Source organism: Malania oleifera, chromosome 9 (assembly GCF_029873635.1).
Source record: "Malania oleifera isolate guangnan ecotype guangnan chromosome 9, ASM2987363v1, whole genome shotgun sequence".
Classification (NCBI taxonomy): Eukaryota; Viridiplantae; Streptophyta; class Magnoliopsida; order Santalales; family Ximeniaceae; genus Malania; species Malania oleifera.
In genome coordinates, this window is record NC_080425.1 from 84,030,614 (window position 1) to 84,048,679 (window position 18,066).

The following is an 18,066-nucleotide window of genomic DNA, read 5'->3' on the forward strand; positions in this document are numbered from 1 at the left end:
TAAATACTTGATAATACCATAATACATTATTCTGTCTATTGTTATTCATTCATCCATATTTGTTCGTGTTCATAACTTTAGCATTTCTTGATATTTCACTTTACGTAACCTTTAACATTTTACATCGTTCTCATTTCATGTTTCATATCCATTTCACTCACATTTCCATTTCATTTTATTTCATTCGTACTACAGCTCCTTTTAGTTGTACATTAGTTAGTCCACATAGATATGCACTAGAATATGCTAACACAACTCATTTTAGCTGTCACCAATTAGTCTACAGCTCCTTTTAGTTGTCATTGTATAAATGGTTGCATTATCAAACACAAGCAACATAATCCTTATAACATTTCATTAACAATGCATTTCTTACATAGTTTGCATCTCATACATATAACATATGTTCAAATAGCATTACTTTCCACTCATGCCACACATTTTAGCAGTAAAATCCATACATTGTCTGTAAAATAAGCCAACCTACATTTAATTCTTATATACTGAAAATACCTTTCATTTCTTATATAGTTATCTTGAAAATATTTTCCACTCTCATCAGTTCATTTTCACATATACATAGCTAAATAAGTAGCTCTAAGTTCAAAAAACATAATTTACATGGTTAGCATTTTATACCCACATGAAAACTAATATACATATATACAACATTTTCCATTTCATTTAATTCATGAAAACCTGATTTAATTTATAAATTTCCCCCTTACCCGAATCCTTGAAATTCACCAATAGGTATCCCAACTAACGCATGTGCTACTTACATGGACTTTGGTTCAAAAACCCTAGTTAGATGAGATAAGCCCCAAATAACCTACTATTTCTACATTTTCTCAACTTAATAACCTTAAATAAACTTATAAAAATCCAAAACTGAGAATCCAAACCCTTACCTCAACTTTGGAGCATTTCCTAAAAAGCCCAGTTTAAGAAACTAATCCGCTAGATGTGTAGAGAATCTTCTCTAGAACACTGTAGCGACTTCCATTTAGCGATTTGGGCTGAATCCGAACCGAATTCTTAGAGAGAAAGGAGAGAGAACAATTTTTAGAAAGAGAAACAAAGAAAAATTGATTTTCTTCACAATGAAGCTTCCTCGTCCCTTTTTATACATGTTATTGCTACATGGATTCATCGATGAGAAGGCAGAGTTCGTTGACGAACCACTGAAGGGTCTTCGTTGATGAGAAGATACATTCGTCAACGAAATTCAGAGTTTGAAATTACTCTCTTGGGATTTCTTTGTCGATGAGGGACTGGGATTCATCCACGATCTCTAGAAGGACACTAGTCGACGAAGACAGAACATTCGTCAACGAGGCCTGCTGTTCCTTCCTCTAAAATCTTTCATTCTTCCTTATTATCCATTGATCCATTTCATTTATTATCCTTCCTAATTATTTTAATAGTCTTAATTTTTTAAGTCATTACACTAGCCCTCATGACCGTAAACATCATCTTGGCCCTCGCAGCCGTAAACATAATCCTGTATTTATATAAGTAGTTCCAGTATTTCACAAACATTCATCATTTACAAAAGAGTACATATATATCATTTGTCTGTCACATAATTTCATGTACTTTGAATATAGCTCGTAGGCAACCAAGAAAACATAGCATATAAAGTTTAAAACATAAAACCGAGCTTCTCACCGTTCTTTTATACTGAAAATACCATAACGTATATCCTAGTTTTGAAAACGGATCCTTTGAACGGTCGGTTTTGGAAATCTCAACTGAAAACGTAAATATACTTACTTCATAAACATTTCAAATGATTCAATTTCATAAATAAATAAATAAAAATGACTTAACTTAATCTCCTTACCTATTTTTGAAAAATAATCTGAAACGCTTGGATCGGACCCTAACTTTTTCTCGAAATCAAGAATCTACTCCTCTAGGATTGTAGATATTTGCTCCTTGATCCTCGTGGTAACTTCTTATCGTCGATTTGGGCGACAAAAGGCAAAGAAACCGAAGAGAGAAAAAGTATGGTTCGTGGTTCTAGAGAGAGAGAGATTTAGCTTTCTTAATGAAGAAACAAACAAAAATCCTATTTATAAACTCTTGACCCGATCAAATTCGTAAACGAAGTGGCGCCTTCGTCGACAAACTACAGAAGGTCGTTCGTCAACGAAAGAAAGGCTTTGTTGATGAACCCTAAACCTGATATTTTCGGCTGTTCTGGATCTCTTCGTCGACAAGACTTTGACTTTCAGCAACAAACCACATAAGGGCCTTCGTGGATGAGAACCTAGACCTCCTCGATGAAGCTTGCTTTCTACTTTCAAAATTTTCCTTTCTTATTTAATTTTCCTTATTTTTTTCGGGTTCGAGTCTCTACAATCTCCCCTCCTTATAAAAATTTCATTCTCGAAATTTGCTAACTATTTTCTATGACATCATCTAAAATGTTACTGCTCCAACTCTAGGAAGAGCCGGTGGCCACCAACACAGCAGCGCCGTCCAAATTTTATTACTTGCCCTTACTTATGGTGGAGGAATACCGCGATCACACACAATATCTCAGGAATTTACAATACCATACATAATCCTCTCAGAGACCATCCATACATAAACTTATAACAATTGACAACTAAGCATACTTACCTTACCTGACCTGCATATAAAACTAACACGTACCTGTTCGACCGTACCGGTCTATCTAACATTGATCATCACTGAAAAGTTGTGGGTACTTTTGGCGTATTTCTGCCTCTAACTCTCAAGAAACCTTCTCGACCACATGATTACGCCACAGTACCTTTACTAACGGTATTTCTTTTGTACGCAGCTTATGTACCTTCTAATCCAGAATCAGAACGGGTACCTCCTTGTAAGTCAACACATCCCCAATCTCTAATAGTTTATAGCTGATCACGTACGTAGGACCTAACACATACTTCCTCAGCACTGATACGTAAAAGACGTTATATTCTTATGGGAAGGCTCCTAAAAAGAAAGGTGCACCTTGTTGATATGAGTAGTAACATCAAATCCCTTTTTTAAGTCTTTCTTCCACGGGGTATCATTGTTCACAACCAGATAAGGGTTAAGGAAAATAACAATCTTGCCAAAGGAAATCATTGGAAGACTTGATATTGTTCACCACAAACTCAGATCACGCCATAAAATCCTTGGAACAAGCTTTGAACACAATGATAGAAGGGGAACCGTTGTGTGTATATAATTGGTCATGTGGGTGTAATAATGGTGGTGGCCATGTGAGTGAGAGGGAAGAGATGGTGTTGGAGTCGATGGATAAATAGTGGTCTCTCACCACCTAATCTCTGAAGAGAACGACATAGCCTCACATTAAACAATAGCAAGATTGGACAAAGCTAACAAGCTTCAACAAAAGGATTCTATTCAATATTCAACTTCACTGAGCTCAGTCTTATAATGATAGAAGATATAAGCTAACATTGGGGGAAACAATATATTAACTTCTTACCCGAGCATGGGGGGACAAGGCATAGGAAAACACGTACACATGGGAAAATTAAGTAATAAACACTCACAACTTACTAAACACACACATGCTGCTTAGTTGACTTAGTCTTGTTACAAATTAAATATGAAACATATGTCAAGGGAGACCCAATCCGTGTAGGGCCCATGAAGCCGTGTGGGGCCCCCATGGCTCTTGTACTCAAATTTGCTTCAAAACTACATAAGCTGGGATCATCTCATACCGAAAGTCTTCACGTAGTCCATGTGTACCTACAAAAAAGTTACGAACAATGGTGGACATCGGGAGGCCGTCCATGTGTCATCATATCTGCAAAAGAGATGGTTAAGGCATTTTGATCCCCATTAATGTGGTTGGGGTGGATTGCACCACCTTGAAGTTGTGGTGTGTTTATGCATGGTGAACAGGCACAGAGTGGACCAGATCATCCTTCATGTTGAAAATCATACCCTTCCCAAATTTTGAGACACCATCCCATCGAGTGCCCTTAAAGGAACTTTCAAATTCAATTCTAATATGACCGGTTTTGACATTGACCATGTACGCTAATGGCGGCATGTCACATACCCTTCTCTGACCTATAGGTGTGTTTAGGGGATGCATGACAACTTCTTCATATTGAACCCTATAATCATTCTGTCAACCAACTTTATCTACCCCTACATCTGCCTCTTCAAAATCCTCTTGTAAATCCTCTTCTTCATCTAATTCATTGTCACAGTCCATATTAGGTTGCATTGGCTAAATCGTGTATGTTCTTCTCTTATTTATGACAATAGATGGATTCATTTGAAAGTTTGGTATAGACACAGCTCCAGTTGAACTTTGGTTATGTCTATACTCTGTTGATGGTTGTAGTTTGTGATAATAATTGCTTCCCACATTGAATCCTTACAAAGTAGCCTCCTCACGTCAAAGCTCTATTGACAAGAATTCCGACTGAAATAATGTACTGAGGACGTCATGCAAATCTAAAGTCGTTGTCACCTGTGAAAGGTGATCAAATAGTATGCTTATCAATATCGTGTTTGTTATATAGTTGAGGATGGAGAAATGCTTCCCCCTACACAGTTGGAGCTCCACCCATACTGCTGCTTCGAGAAATGCGTTTAACGAAAATCTCAACTATATACACATTTGGACAAGAACTCTGTGGGTCCAACACAATTAGGACATCTACGTCATCTTTTATTAGGATGTCAACATACAAAAAAATTCCACCACCCCCTCGTTACAAATATCTCGATGTCAATTCTAACATGTACTTATTTTGATCAATATCTAATCCTTCATATATTTTCCGTTTAAAACTTTCTAACTTCATCCTCCTAACTTGAATGACCTTCGTTGGTCCTGTGCTGTACTCAATACCGGTTGATCCATGTATAATTTCACCGTTAATATATAATAAGACTGTAACTTTGTTAGCTGATGAATTCAACGTTATTCTGAATTTTCGAAAATAGAGTTTATCTGCAGCATAAAGAAATTTTCATCACAATACTAAATATTCTGAGTAAATCACGATAATATGGAACAAATATATTTTCATTTACATAAACAATTATCTTACAAAATATATTAATACCTCAATACCTCAATAAGAAATGAAATTAATGTACAAAATAAACGTAAAAATTGAAAATTAGTTAAATCGTGAATTAGCTAACGTTGTCATTACTGACCCTTGCAAGAAAATAATTCTAAGAATAAATCTCCAACAAGTTCATGTTATACTGAAAGGTGGTGAAGGAGGTTGGAGGATAAAGGAAGAAGGATAAAATGAAACAAGAAGAAAGGATGAGTGCAAGTGGGGGAGGAAGATGAACGAATAAATAGGAGATGGGGCACACAAAGTGTAATGCCCTAACCTGGGTCTGTCAAAGAGCATTGCGTCTCTCCTCCTCCACCTGGCCCAGACAACAGGGGACGGGCCTTATTAGACTAATGATTGACCCCACAGACCAACACATGCCCTTTTCAGTGTGTTTTGTCATCACTCACACACTTCCTGAAAAAAACTTCTCAAAATGTCACCCATCTGAAGATTACTCCAAGTCAAGCATGCTGAACAGTGGAGTTCTTATGGGAAAGCTCTTAAAAAGAAAGATACACATTGTTGATATGGGTAGTAACATTTAATCATTTTAATTCTTTATTCCACGGAATATCACATTCTCCCCCACTTACAGAACACAACATCCTCGTTGCAAATCCACATTTTCAAACTTAGACGATGTGAATCTTATCATACTTTTAACTAAGTAATTGATACCATTTTGTAATGCTCCGACATGGGTCTGTCACATCCTCGTTACAAATCCACATTTTCAAACTTAGACGATGTGAATCTTATCATACTTTTAACTAAGTAATTGATACCATTTTGTAATGCTCCGACATGGGTCTGTCAAGGAGCACTGCGTCTCTCCTCTTCACCTAAATCAGACAACAGGGGAGCAGATTTTATCGGACTAATAACTGATCCCACAGACCAACACATGTCATTTTCAGTGTGTTTTATTCTTACTTACACACTTCCTGAGAAAAAAAAATCTTTACTTGCGAAATAAATAAGCATGCCTAAGTAAGCAAATATCAAATAATTGGCTTCTTCTTTCCACTTATCTATTGCGTATTTGCATATCTGCTTATGGGGTTCTTCAGTATCCATCAGATGGTTGAAATGTTAATTGTTTTTCACATTATAAAAAAACAGAAGGGGGGTGTTGGAGGGCAAAATAAGACAAATAGTGGTGGTCCCGATGGAAGCCATTAGTACCCTGATGGAAAGAAAGAGCTGCTTCTTTTGATAAACGTACAGATCAGGGGATTCCCAAAAGGCAATCAGGACCATACAGTTTCCTGAATTGCCGCGTCACTGACAGTCCAAATGGACGGCCCAGATTGGAGGAAGGTACACTAGCCTGTGTGTTTCCCACCCACCAGCCTGTATATGAAGTTGACTTGAGTGCATTCTTGTGATCTTTACACAATTTAACTAACTCATTAATTTCTCTGCATTGTGTGGGCGGGGGGGGGGGGTGGGGGCGGCGTAGGGATGTCTGTGACCTGTGAAAATGATTTTCTTTTAAAGTATTGTGGTAAACAAATAAATGGGTTTCTGCCACTGCACATCTTTCTTCCTCTCATAGGAATGAAACCATTAAATAAAGGGGGGCTCTGCAGTCTAGGTAGCTGAGATTTCTCCTAAATTCCAGAGATGTATGGGCGGACGGTGCAGGTCTTCCAGAATCCAGACCCAGAAAAGGGTGCTGCTATGGTGGCCTCTTGGACCACCTCCATACAATAGTCTTTTTAATTGACGAGAGAGAGAGACGTAGAGAGGAGGATTCGCTGGGGTAAGAAAACAAAGTTTATTGGATGGGAGTAGACAGAGAAAACAGATAAAATGGTTGAGTTGTCAAGTGAGGAGGAAATACAAATATATATTCTGTTTTTTTTTTTTTTTTTTTTCTTACTGTTGGGCAAGACGTAGGATCACTTGTTTGTGAAGCAAGATCTCTCCACCAACATTGCAAGATAAAGGCTATGAGGGAAACCCAAGGAGCTTTTTGGAGATGAGAGTTTGTTAATTGGCAGGCCCTTATATATATTTAACAATCATTCATGACCTGCTGAAACTGTAAGTGGCACATCTCTCTCTCTCTCTCAGCCTTTTTTTCTATCTCCTTCATTGCCGTCATAATCACCATCATCATCATCATTAGATCCTCAGAAGGAATGAAGAGAAGACTCTATTGTTTTTTGGTGGTTCTGCAAGTGGTGAGTTGGGTTTCTGCTGCCAGCAGGCCTTTTGCCTCAAATGATGGCCATAGTCTTCCTCAACAAGGTTAGCAACTTTCTGTCCCCTTGCACATTTCTCCCTACCCAGACGACCAAGAAAGTCCGCAGTTTATTACAATGATGACATCTACATATATTCTTCAGCTTATCTTACTCAAGTTCATCCCTTTTTGTTCTTGCAAACAATCACTTGTTTTCTAACAAGAAAATCCAGTTTCTTAGAAAATATTTTAGAATGTGGGAAGTTGGGTGTTGAACATCTGATATGACTGGTGTAGAGTTTTAATTAGAATGGGAATGTGTGGCAGATCACTAACTTCACATGCTTGACCAGGCACCACCCACAGCCGCCAGCCAACACAAACTACATCAAGTTCTCAACAGGTATCTCTCTCTCTCTCTCTCTCTCTCTCTCTCTCACATCCACATTTGAATTCAGACATCATGGATAATTAGCTGAAGAAAATGTTGGTGTGTGTGTGTGTGTGTGTGTCTACATAGGTTTTTAAGGGTAGAGAAAGAGGGGAAGGATTGGGAAAGATGAAGGAAGCAGAAACATATTACAGTGGACGAGGAGGAGAGAAGAAAATAGGGTCAAGGCCACCAAACTGTGAGAACAAGTGTTACGGGTGCAGTCCATGTGAAGCAGTGCAAGTGCCCACCACCAGTGCCAGCGGTCATGTGGGAGTCCAATATGCTAATTATGAACCCGAGGGTTGGAAGTGCAAGTGTGGCCCCTCCTTTTACACCCCTTGACTGCCTGCTGCTGCTGCCTTTTGTTTTCCTTTTAAAAATTCTTTTATCCTCTGGTCCTCTTGCTGGACAGCAGCCACTGTAGCATTCATGAGAGTACATAATAAAGCTTGTGTTTCCTTCAAAGTATAGTCACCTGTGATCATCTTCCCCTTTTTCCACCATTCCAAAATAAAAAATAATAAAATAATAAAATCCTAGAAAAAAATGCAATTTTTCATTACTCTGCTTAATTAAATAATTTGCTCAACATATATAAAATTATAATATAGCTTTATTTTAGGTTATAAAGGCCATTATGCAGGTTACCCCAGCCTATGGGAAGCTAATGGTGATGTAGTCAAATGGCTTGGCTCAAGGTATAATGATACTGGTGTTTTCCATTGTTTGGTCGCACTGATGCACATTAATACATGGTATCAATTCCAGAAATTTATGTAATTTTGGGCTTATAATTATTTATATTCTTATATTATTATACAAAGAAAACATAATGAATTTTCTTCTTGTCCCTAAATCCTTTATGTTATTCTTTCTAACCTATAAAAAGTGGCAAAGGAAACAAGAGTAGTCTTGTCAAACCACCATTTATGTTCCCATTCAAAATTTTAACCATGTACAGACATATGAAAGCCCAAACTAATGTCTGAAAACAAGCGCTGAACACCATTGTCACATTCCTGCAAAAAAATATTTAAAAAAAAAAACTGGTAACCTTGTGATTCAAATCGGTAACCGCTCTATAGACATTTGAATGCCCACAATCAAACCATTAGGAATCTATGAATGAAAATCTGGACTAAATATCACATTACAGCAAGAAATTGACATGAATTAATCTCCTTCACTACCTTTGCACATGTATGTTCATCACAAAAATGGCACCTTCAGAACCAAAACCTTGTCAAAACTGAAACATAATTGTTTGAAAATTTCTCTTTGTTGATTAAATTGTTCTCTGTTGATTGAAAAAAAATGCCTCTAAACTTGTCAAACAAGCTTACCCAAGAATTAAATCAGCATAAACAGGAGTGCTGCCACCTGCTACGAGCTGCAGATTTCTCGCATGAATTTTTCCTAGCTGAAATCCAGGACAAGGCATATAATTGATCTTAAAAGCAGTAAGCATTCCAGCCTGCCTCCAAAGTCATAACCATGAAAACAGAGGGGCCAATAAAGTCAAGTTGATGAGAGAAATCACTGATTCATGATTCACCATTGCAACCCAATTGTGTGAGCAGCGACACTGAGCAAAGGAAACTATTGCCTATCAACTGTGGTGGAAAAATCTTCATATATTGATGATGTGAACTTGTGTTCATAGGCAATCTGGTGACCATTTCATGCTCTGCAGATACCCATCAAAACTTTTGCTGAGATGTAACACACATCCAAGACTTCATCATGTCATATGCTGTGAAACCAATGGCTGCCGAGGGAACAGCCTACAACATAAAGTTCAAGTTTTGTTAGATGAGACATTCTCAGTACTGGATCAGTATCTAATGCCAAGAGAATGAGGGGTAAAATATAAGATTGTTCCATGCTTCATTTCACACGGCATCTCCAGTGCCAGCACTGGTATTCTGCAACAGAGGTGTTCAAAGCATGATATTATCCCAATATCACTGTATCATATGCCTCCAACAGGACCAGCAATGCTCAACAACATAACTCCTAACTCTATTTAGATGTTTGCAAGTAGGGTCGATAACAATTTACAAATGCCATTCACTGCGGCAATTATGATTTCCTTGGGGCTATTTCCACTGATGTTATCCAGCACTATCCATGGAATTAGGTGATATACATTGGCAAATTTTAGTTACATGTCAATGCTTGTTGAAATCTTTATGGTCCTATTTAACACCTCAATTCTATTTTATATCTTAGTTCATTTTCTTATTTCTTTTTTCCAGTGAGAGGTGAAGAGCCAAAAACCAAGCTACTGTACCTTAAACAAATCTGGGAAGCTATCTCCAATTGCATACATTCACTGAGCCATTGTTATATTATGGCCCACAGTAATGCTATGCCACCAGATTTTAAAATCAAATTATCTGGGATGCTGACAAATAATGCATTCAATGCACATTCCAAATAAAAGAGGAATCACGAATATTTCTAGCATTAAAATTTAGCTACACAACCTGGTGGCAAAGCATTTCCCTATGACCTAATTGACTAGTTATTTCTCAGTCTTGCATCAAAAGGAGAACCAGAATTGAGAAATGGGGAGAGCTGATCAAACTAACCCACAGCATGTGGGGTCTATTTGAAATCACAAATGCCTACAACAATTGACATTAAAGTCTTCTAAGATCTTATTAGATGGCAGCAAGAGAGTTTCACCAAGTTACCTTCATATAATTAATCTTCAGGCCTGCAAACAACTGTCTACATCCTGGATTACGCACAATATTGATCAACCGTTCCATTGTGTTCTTCTTGTATCTGGCATCACCCTCATGTAGACTCTCAACCTACAATGCCAACAACATAAAGAACATAAAGCTCAAAGCCCCCAATACTCCATCAAGACTGATACTTGAATTAACATGGAAACTGAGGTATATATTCAGTTTATGCCATGATGCAAGACTTTAATATTATGTGATAATATCTTCATGGTTTTGGCCTTTTGGGATCAAGTCAGATGCAAGATGAGCTCAACCATAAGAAAAAACAACCCTAAATCCAATAGAAGGAACTTTAGACAATTATTAGTTTGCAGATAAAGGGTGTTCTGGGCCACAAGGCTCCCTGCTTTGCGAGGATAGGGGGAGGGTCATCCACCTTATACGTAGTCTTACTCTTGCTTTTATACAGAAAGGTTGCTTCCTTGGACTCTAATCTGTGACTAACTGATCAAAAAGGAGCAGTTCTTGCAGATGATAATGAAAATATATATATATATATATATATATATATATATATTTTAAATAATTTCATTGGGCATTTAAATGTTATATATATACATATTCAGTCAGGAATTCTGTTTCTTTGAAGACCAGACAATTGCAGGGAAGACAGATTAGGAATTAAACCTTGCAATATCTCAATTACAAATCGTAGTGTAATTGCAACATCAAATGGGAACAATGCAAAAGAAAGTCAACTGAGGCAGATTGATTGGATTGGAATAGCAAAGGCACCAGACACGCAAGTGGAAGAGCATAATGGGTGTGGATAAGATACTAAAAAATGCATCATTGTACCCAGACCCAAATTTTTGTGATAACAGTAATAAAACATTGCTGAATCAAACCTTGAAGTTAAATCAAGTTTTTATGACCTCATCAGCGCTACTTTCCACTTCCCACTAGAACATGGAGTCCAAAGGAAAAGGAACTCATGACCAGGACAATTGATATAATAGAAGGCAGTTAAGAAATGTTGAACCTGCATTTGTTCCCGAACAACATCCAATGGGTATGTGAAGGTCTGCCCAAGAAACCCAGCCACAGCTCCACAAGAAAGTTGCATTGTGATGGACTTTTGGTGTTCTTCAGGAACCTGTCTCTTAAGCTCTTCATATACATAGAACTTTAAGCCAGCATAAGGAAGCACTCCCACAAGTGTTGGACCTACTCAAAAAATAAAATAAAATAAAACATAATATAACAATTTGACATCATTGTGCCACTTGAAGCAGCGAGAGATTTATCTTAGTAAATAATCGATTATCATGACATCATAGCATCATCAACCCATCAATAATTCTTACTGATTTCTTCATTAAGAGGATAATATTGCTAATTTTATTCCCAAACATACAAGGCTTAACACAAGAGAATTCATATGTAATTGTATAAATATGTATGCATATGGACAAAAGATGCCGTTACTAGAAGAGAAGAAGAAAGAAAGAAGGAAAAAAAGACAACTTAAAAAGGGCATCCCTGGATTATGATAGTCCTCCTTAAAAATATAACAAATAAATAAGTAATTCCACATGACACAAACAGACCTATGCCTTGATACAGAGCCCGCACTCCACCTTCCTTGTAGACATTCTTAAGGACATCTTGCAAACAGTAATATGCAGCATGGGAATGAATAGCACTCGTTCCAGTCCTGAAACTTTGTCTCTTGTCCATGGCCTAAAAATAAAAAAATTAATAATTAAAAATGATAAAAATTTATTAAAAAAATAATAAATAACAAATAACAAAATAAACATTTGATAGGCAGAGAAATGTACCATGTTTGTATATATAGACTTGAAAAGTATGCTCAGCTAATTAATAGGTGATCAGCCCCCCAAAAAAACATCATTTTAAAAAAATAAACAAAATAAAAATCCAATTCAGTAAAAAAACCAATCAAACAAATCACACTGGAATTGAAGAGTTTGACCAAAGCAGCTGGAGATGCCAGTCACAGATATTTTGCAAGAAATAATAATAATTTGAGATCTGAGCTAGAAATAGATACCAACAATAATAACTGTGAGCACACATGTGCATGCACGCACGCACAGATGTGCATTGCACTTTTTTTTACAACCATGCAAATAGAATATTCCAATAGGTTTTAGCACGTACAACATGAAGCATGCATGCACACACACAAGAAAGGAGTGAAATCATAAGTTAGTCCCCTTTTTGGTCCTCATACTCAGTAGCGGCTCTTCACAATATGGGGCCCTAGGCGAATAATTTAATTAGGGGTCCTTAATATTTTATTTAATTTTTATTTTTATTTAAAATTAATTTTTCTAAGTATATCAAATAATTTTAACTGCACTGTATCTGCACTCCACCCACCAAACACATGAATTCCATAAATAATGTTAATATTATTATATTAAAAAAATATTTAGGGGCCCCAAAATTTTTGAGGCCCTAGGCAAGTACCTCAGTGGCCTAATGGAAGAGCCGGCCCTGCTCATACTTTTGATTAATGCAATTAAGGACCTAAACGTATTTAATTTATAAAACAAAAAGTGTCATCCAAAACAAACTAAAGTGTTATAAAATGCTGATGTATACATCATGTTTAAAATTATTTTATGATGATTAAGATTCATACTAAAAACTTACTTTAAATACAACTCTTAAAAAATAGAATTTTATCAAAAGCATTTGCTGTTGAGTGAAGCCTTAATCACAGTTGGAGCAACTTTTTTAATGATCACGTTGGTAGCAATATATATATATATATATAGTAATGACAAGTCATGTTTAATGTACACCTTGGAGGATGTTTGTCCACCAGAGCCTTGTACTTCTGTTTCTTTTTCTAATGAATGAATTTTTTTCATCTTAAAGAAGACAGCTACTTCATCTGGAAATCTAAGGCTCTCTTAAAATTCAGACTTTCATGTGTACATTGATTCTAAATAGGATTAATACCAATGACTTGCCACAGGTAAGGAAGCCTTATAAGGCAATCAGTTCAGATATTGGCATTATGTGTTCAGATTCTGGTGAAACTTGTTGCATGGCTAAGGAGCTTTGGGTGAATCCTTCTTTCCATTTTGGAGACAATGCAGTTTTGCCATGTACTTGAGGCTTTTCTGATGATGAGATTTTGGAGTTTTAGGAGGTGTGAGAAAGGATGGTGTAACATAGGTGTGCTCTATTTTGCTCTTTTTTGGATTTTGTGGATTCAGATGAATGCCAGAATCTTTCACTGAAAATTACATCTATCCATTCTGTGGGTAGAGCAGTTTTTTCTCGCTTCTCTTTGGACGCAATCTTTGTTTTCTTTTGGGGAGTGTTGTTACCTGATCTCCAACAGGTTTGTAGGGGGATTTTATTGTAACTATTTACTTTGGTACCTTTAGGAGGATGTCTTCTTCTCCCCTATTTGTAGTTCTATCACTTTTCTGTTAATGATACTTTTTTTCTATCTTTAAACAAAAAAAAATTAAAATTAAGTCATGGCTATTAAAAATTGAGCAATGAAGCTTGGGTGCAAATATAACAATATCAAGCAAGAAATGTCTAGTTAATCAAGTCATATTGTGTGTTCTAGCGACCTGAGTTCAAATCTAAACTAAAGTCTAACTGCCTTCTTTTTCAGCTTTGAACTAAAAAAAAAAAAGTAAAATAAACAAAACATAAAATGAAAACAGAAAAAAGCTAATATGCATTATAAAAATTAGGCATGATGATATAATGCAGCACTCTCAAGACATGTGAAAGCATGCAACTTGTGTGCTCAAAGGACTGCAAGTTATCAAGTTCTGGAACAGAGCCAGAAATATTGACAATGTTCACTATCTCACATTTTTTATAGTTCTATGGGGTCTTGCTTATCATAAAACTTGAGTATTGAAAACATCTCTTTATGGTTCTTGGTATCACTTTTTTTTTCTATTTTTGTTCTTGTTGCAGTACAGCAAACAAACAGGTGGAGGCAACGGGTTTGTCTATGATGTTAGTTTCCAGTTTTAGTTATCAGTTTTCATCTTTTTGACAACCGGAAAATAAAATCTTCTGGTTTGCACTTGTTGTGACAGTATTTAACTTTCAGAATTCAGTTTTGCAGATCAAATCGTTGTGTACACAATTTTTTTAATAAAAAAGAAAAAATATAATTTCCATATGAATTTGGAAAAAATTGAAATAAAAATATCCATAATTTTTCTACAATTTTGAAAAAAAAATAAGAAAAACCACCCAAAAAAGATTTTCATTTTTCCACCTGCATATAGAATAAGATTGTTTTTAGAGCAGTAAAGAGTGAGTTTAAAAGTATAAATACTAAGTAATTCCTATTTCTTCAGTATGTTGGTATGATAAGCAATAGGTATGTGATCCAAGGAAAAAAAAATGAACTAGTGTTCAATCAATTTTTCAATTTGTTTCAGTTTTGAAACTGTCGCCAACATATTTTTAGTATTCAGCTTTTTGTTTATTTTTTGGCTTTTAGTTTTGTTTCTGTTTGTATTTTGTAGTTTCATCAAAGTTGTATTCTACACTATCGAGCCTGTTTCAGAGTGTATTATATTCAGTCTTGTTTACCACAAAACTCAAGTTTCAAAGCATCTCCTCATAGTAGCTTATACTTAACCCCTAATCCAATTTTTTCAATTGATGCCATATGCCTAAGTCACCCAAGTACAACTGGAGGCACAAGATTTGCCAATGTCAATTTGAGTCATTAACTCGTTGAATCCACAAAACAATGTGAGATGGATGACTCTCATTCTTTTACAAAACACGACTAAGCCTATGTTACACATGACGAACCAATATACCAACCATATAAAAGAAACATTTAAAACACTAAGCACTGTTATTCATTCAAATAGAGATGCTATCAATCAGTGAAAACATTAATGAGCTAGTGCTATCACTAGCCCGACATCTGACATTTGAAAAGGATTATCCATGTTGATAATATTTATTTCAAATAACTACCTGATAAGCAAGCTTGGTTCGAGCTAAATCCAGGGGGTATGTGCATAAAACTGCTGCCCCTCCAGCTGCAGAGCCAGCTAAAAGATCCAAACAAGGCCCCGATCCAAAGGAAGGGTAGTTTTTCAAAACCCAATATCGACACCGCTCAAACGTCATGTAATATATTGCTGCATAGGGAACTATACTGAGGACATTGGCGCCACTTCCTCTAAAAAGAAAATGGAAATTCAGGTTACTACATTTATTGCAAGAAAACATATTCCAAACATCAAAATAATAATAATAATAATAATAATAATAATAATTCCAATACTAGACTTACTTATAAGGCCCTTGTACACCTTCATGCTTCAGTAACTTCTTCAGGGATGGGCACAACCGTAGAGAATGAAACCCTTCAATTCTTGTCTATAAAAATCAAAAAGGAGTCAGAAGGTTACAGAAAGGGGGGGAGAGCAAAAGCAAGCGAACTGAAAATTACTCGAAAGTCGAAAGTATAAACAAATCATGATATAGAGTCTATCAACATATTAGTGGAAATAAAACAACCTCTTAACACCATTAGAAAATCCTTTTTTCCCTAGTGAGCCCTCCACACCCCACCACCAAACACACTCATAAAAATATAAAAATTCAGCCACTAAGTTCCAACATTTGAAGAGCAAAAGATAAATTGACAGAACAAACTAGAAAGCAGGAGCTTCTTCTGGTCATTATACTGAAATATTAAATTGGCATGATCCATTTAAATGCAGCAGTCATGAAGAAGCTCATTTTCTAAAATTTAAACGGAGCACCAAAAAGAAGAATCATTCAAAAGGCCTACAACGAAACACAAATTCCCACAAATATCTAAATTCCCAAGCCCCATAAAGTTAAACCCCCGCATGTCTCAAAAAAAAAAAAAAAAATCTAACACAACCAATTCAATAATGATAAATAACTCACAGACAACTCGAGAGGACACAAGTGAAAGCACTCAAATTAAGAAAATCAATCAAGTTACCTGCAGAAGTATCTTACTCCGGTCGAGCAGCGCGACGGCGGTATTTGCGAAGGCACCGGCGGCGCCACCTGCAATGAACTCTTTGACGTGAACGGGCAGAGAATCAATGAAGCGGACACTTCCATGGGTAGAGGAGCCATCAACAAGCCCAGCATTATTTGAGGGCAATGCCGACTCCTCTGAAGGACCCATTTTGATTCAGCAAAACCCAAGTCGGGAATTGCATAGAAAAGGCCTAATAAACCTAACATATTCCCAATTTGGTAGCCATCGATTTGGCGAACAGAAAAGACTTGAAAACCTAAAATAGACCCCATTAGCCAGCATGCAATTTGGCGAACTCCATGTCCCATCTAACTGTCGGGAGGCAAAAATAGAAGTTGTTTCGTCGATATAAAAACCAGAATAGCATCAGAGCACTCAAAAACAGAGCCGGGCATTCTCCAGAACGGATCATTGTTTTAGAAAAATAGCTCTTACATTGACAGGGACAGAGCTAAGCGATTCGAAATCCAAAAAAAAAAAATTCAAAAAGGCGATCGATCGCATGGATGCAAGAGCGTTTCAAGGCTACCCATGTTAAAATTTGAGCGGATAGATAAAAAAAATTTTGAGGGATATGACGAAAAGCACGCTGTCGTCAACAAGGGCATGTGAGGTTTCACGGCCTGTTTTACAACCTTGTTTAATTTTTTTCCGTGCATCAGAAAGAAATAACAGCAGAAGGAAGTATTTAAGGACCACAGTCCAAGTCGACCGGGCAACGACGACGATCACGATTCACGTCGCCGTTCGCATTTGGCCGGGGAGTCAGCGCATTTGATTATCTAGCCAAAGTAATCGACAAAAAATATAATATAAATCAACGTAAAATTCTTTTTTTTTTCATAAGTACATACCTCTTAAAATATTTTTGTCATTTTTTTACATTATTAATATAGTAATTTTGTAATTTATTATTTAAAAATAGTATACTGGATATGTCTGAACATAAATTTTTTTTTGTGCATATTTTCTATGTTAAATTTTTGTAGTGGGCAATTCACATTGAATTAAGTTAGAATTAAATTTTATTTTTATCATGTTAAAATAATTATTATTTATTTAAATAATATTTAAAATTACTAAAATTTAAAAATATAAAAGAAAAGACTTTTACCCTAACACTGCAAAAAACTACTTTTTTAAGGATAAATTATTAGATAGATCACGTGTCAACTACATTGACTAATCCAATTAAATGTTGAAATTTTTTAAATAAACATGCAGTGAATCCTAATCAATTATTTCTTCCCAAAATAAGTACTAATTTCGTTTTTTGTTTAGGAGAGAAATTTTTCCTTTGCATTTTTTATGTATTTATATTTATACATTTAAAAAAAAAACACATTCAAAAGTGAAAAATTAAAAACACATTGTTAAAATTGGTGTAATCTCAAAAGAATGGTGAATTGAGTTTTAAAATTATTTCGACTATATTAAATATTTACGTCGATTCACCACATATCATATTTCATTTTCACGTATGTATATAAATTAATAAAACGATAAATATAGACATACACGTAGAACATATCTCATTTAAAATAGAGGTGTGCATGCAAATAATTATAACGATAAATGAAAGCATACAA

At 35.9% G+C, this 18,066-nt stretch overlaps 2 protein-coding genes across 2 annotated transcripts; one reads left to right on the forward strand and one right to left on the reverse strand.

The window, feature by feature from the left end:
• Positions 1–6,551: 6,551 nt before the first annotated feature.
• On the forward strand, positions 6,552–8,179 carry LOC131164946 (EPIDERMAL PATTERNING FACTOR-like protein 5). Its single transcript, XM_058122507.1, has 4 exons — positions 6,552–7,139; positions 7,225–7,346; positions 7,635–7,684; positions 7,802–8,179. Exons 2-4 carry the CDS (start codon positions 7,238–7,240, stop codon positions 8,054–8,056), a joined length of 414 nt encoding a protein of 137 aa, XP_057978490.1. The 5' UTR covers positions 6,552–7,139; positions 7,225–7,237; the 3' UTR covers positions 8,057–8,179.
• A 619-nt stretch (positions 8,180–8,798) lies between these two features.
• On the reverse strand, positions 8,799–17,265 carry LOC131164945 (mitochondrial carrier protein CoAc1-like). Its single transcript, XM_058122506.1, has 7 exons — positions 16,433–17,265; positions 15,749–15,834; positions 15,427–15,634; positions 12,024–12,156; positions 11,456–11,640; positions 10,414–10,536; positions 8,799–9,498 (listed from the first exon to the last, which is right to left on the reverse strand). Exons 1-7 carry the CDS (start codon positions 16,622–16,624, stop codon positions 9,415–9,417), a joined length of 1,011 nt encoding a protein of 336 aa, XP_057978489.1. The 5' UTR covers positions 16,625–17,265; the 3' UTR covers positions 8,799–9,414.
• Between the last annotated feature and the right edge of the window lie 801 nt (positions 17,266–18,066).

Bases quoted from the DNA above. Each gene is read 5' to 3' on its own strand.
- LOC131164945 (XM_058122506.1), bottom strand. From the start codon at position 16,624: ATGGGTCCTTCAGAGGAGTCGGCATTGCCCTCAAATAATGCTGGGCTT. The intron at 15,835-16,432 runs GTAACTTGATTG...TGATTTTTATAG, and splicing joins GGAGTAAGATACTTCTGCAG to ACAAGAATTGAAGGGTTTCA. The intron at 15,635-15,748 runs GTAAGTCTAGTA...TTTTCTTTTTAG, and splicing joins GGTGTACAAGGGCCTTATAA to AGGAAGTGGCGCCAATGTCC.
- LOC131164946 (XM_058122507.1), top strand. From the start codon at position 7,238: ATGAAGAGAAGACTCTATTGTTTTTTGGTGGTTCTGCAAGTGGTGAGT. The intron at 7,347-7,634 runs GTTAGCAACTTT...ATGCTTGACCAG, and splicing joins CCATAGTCTTCCTCAACAAG to GCACCACCCACAGCCGCCAG. The intron at 7,685-7,801 runs GTATCTCTCTCT...GTGTCTACATAG, and splicing joins CTACATCAAGTTCTCAACAG to GTTTTTAAGGGTAGAGAAAG.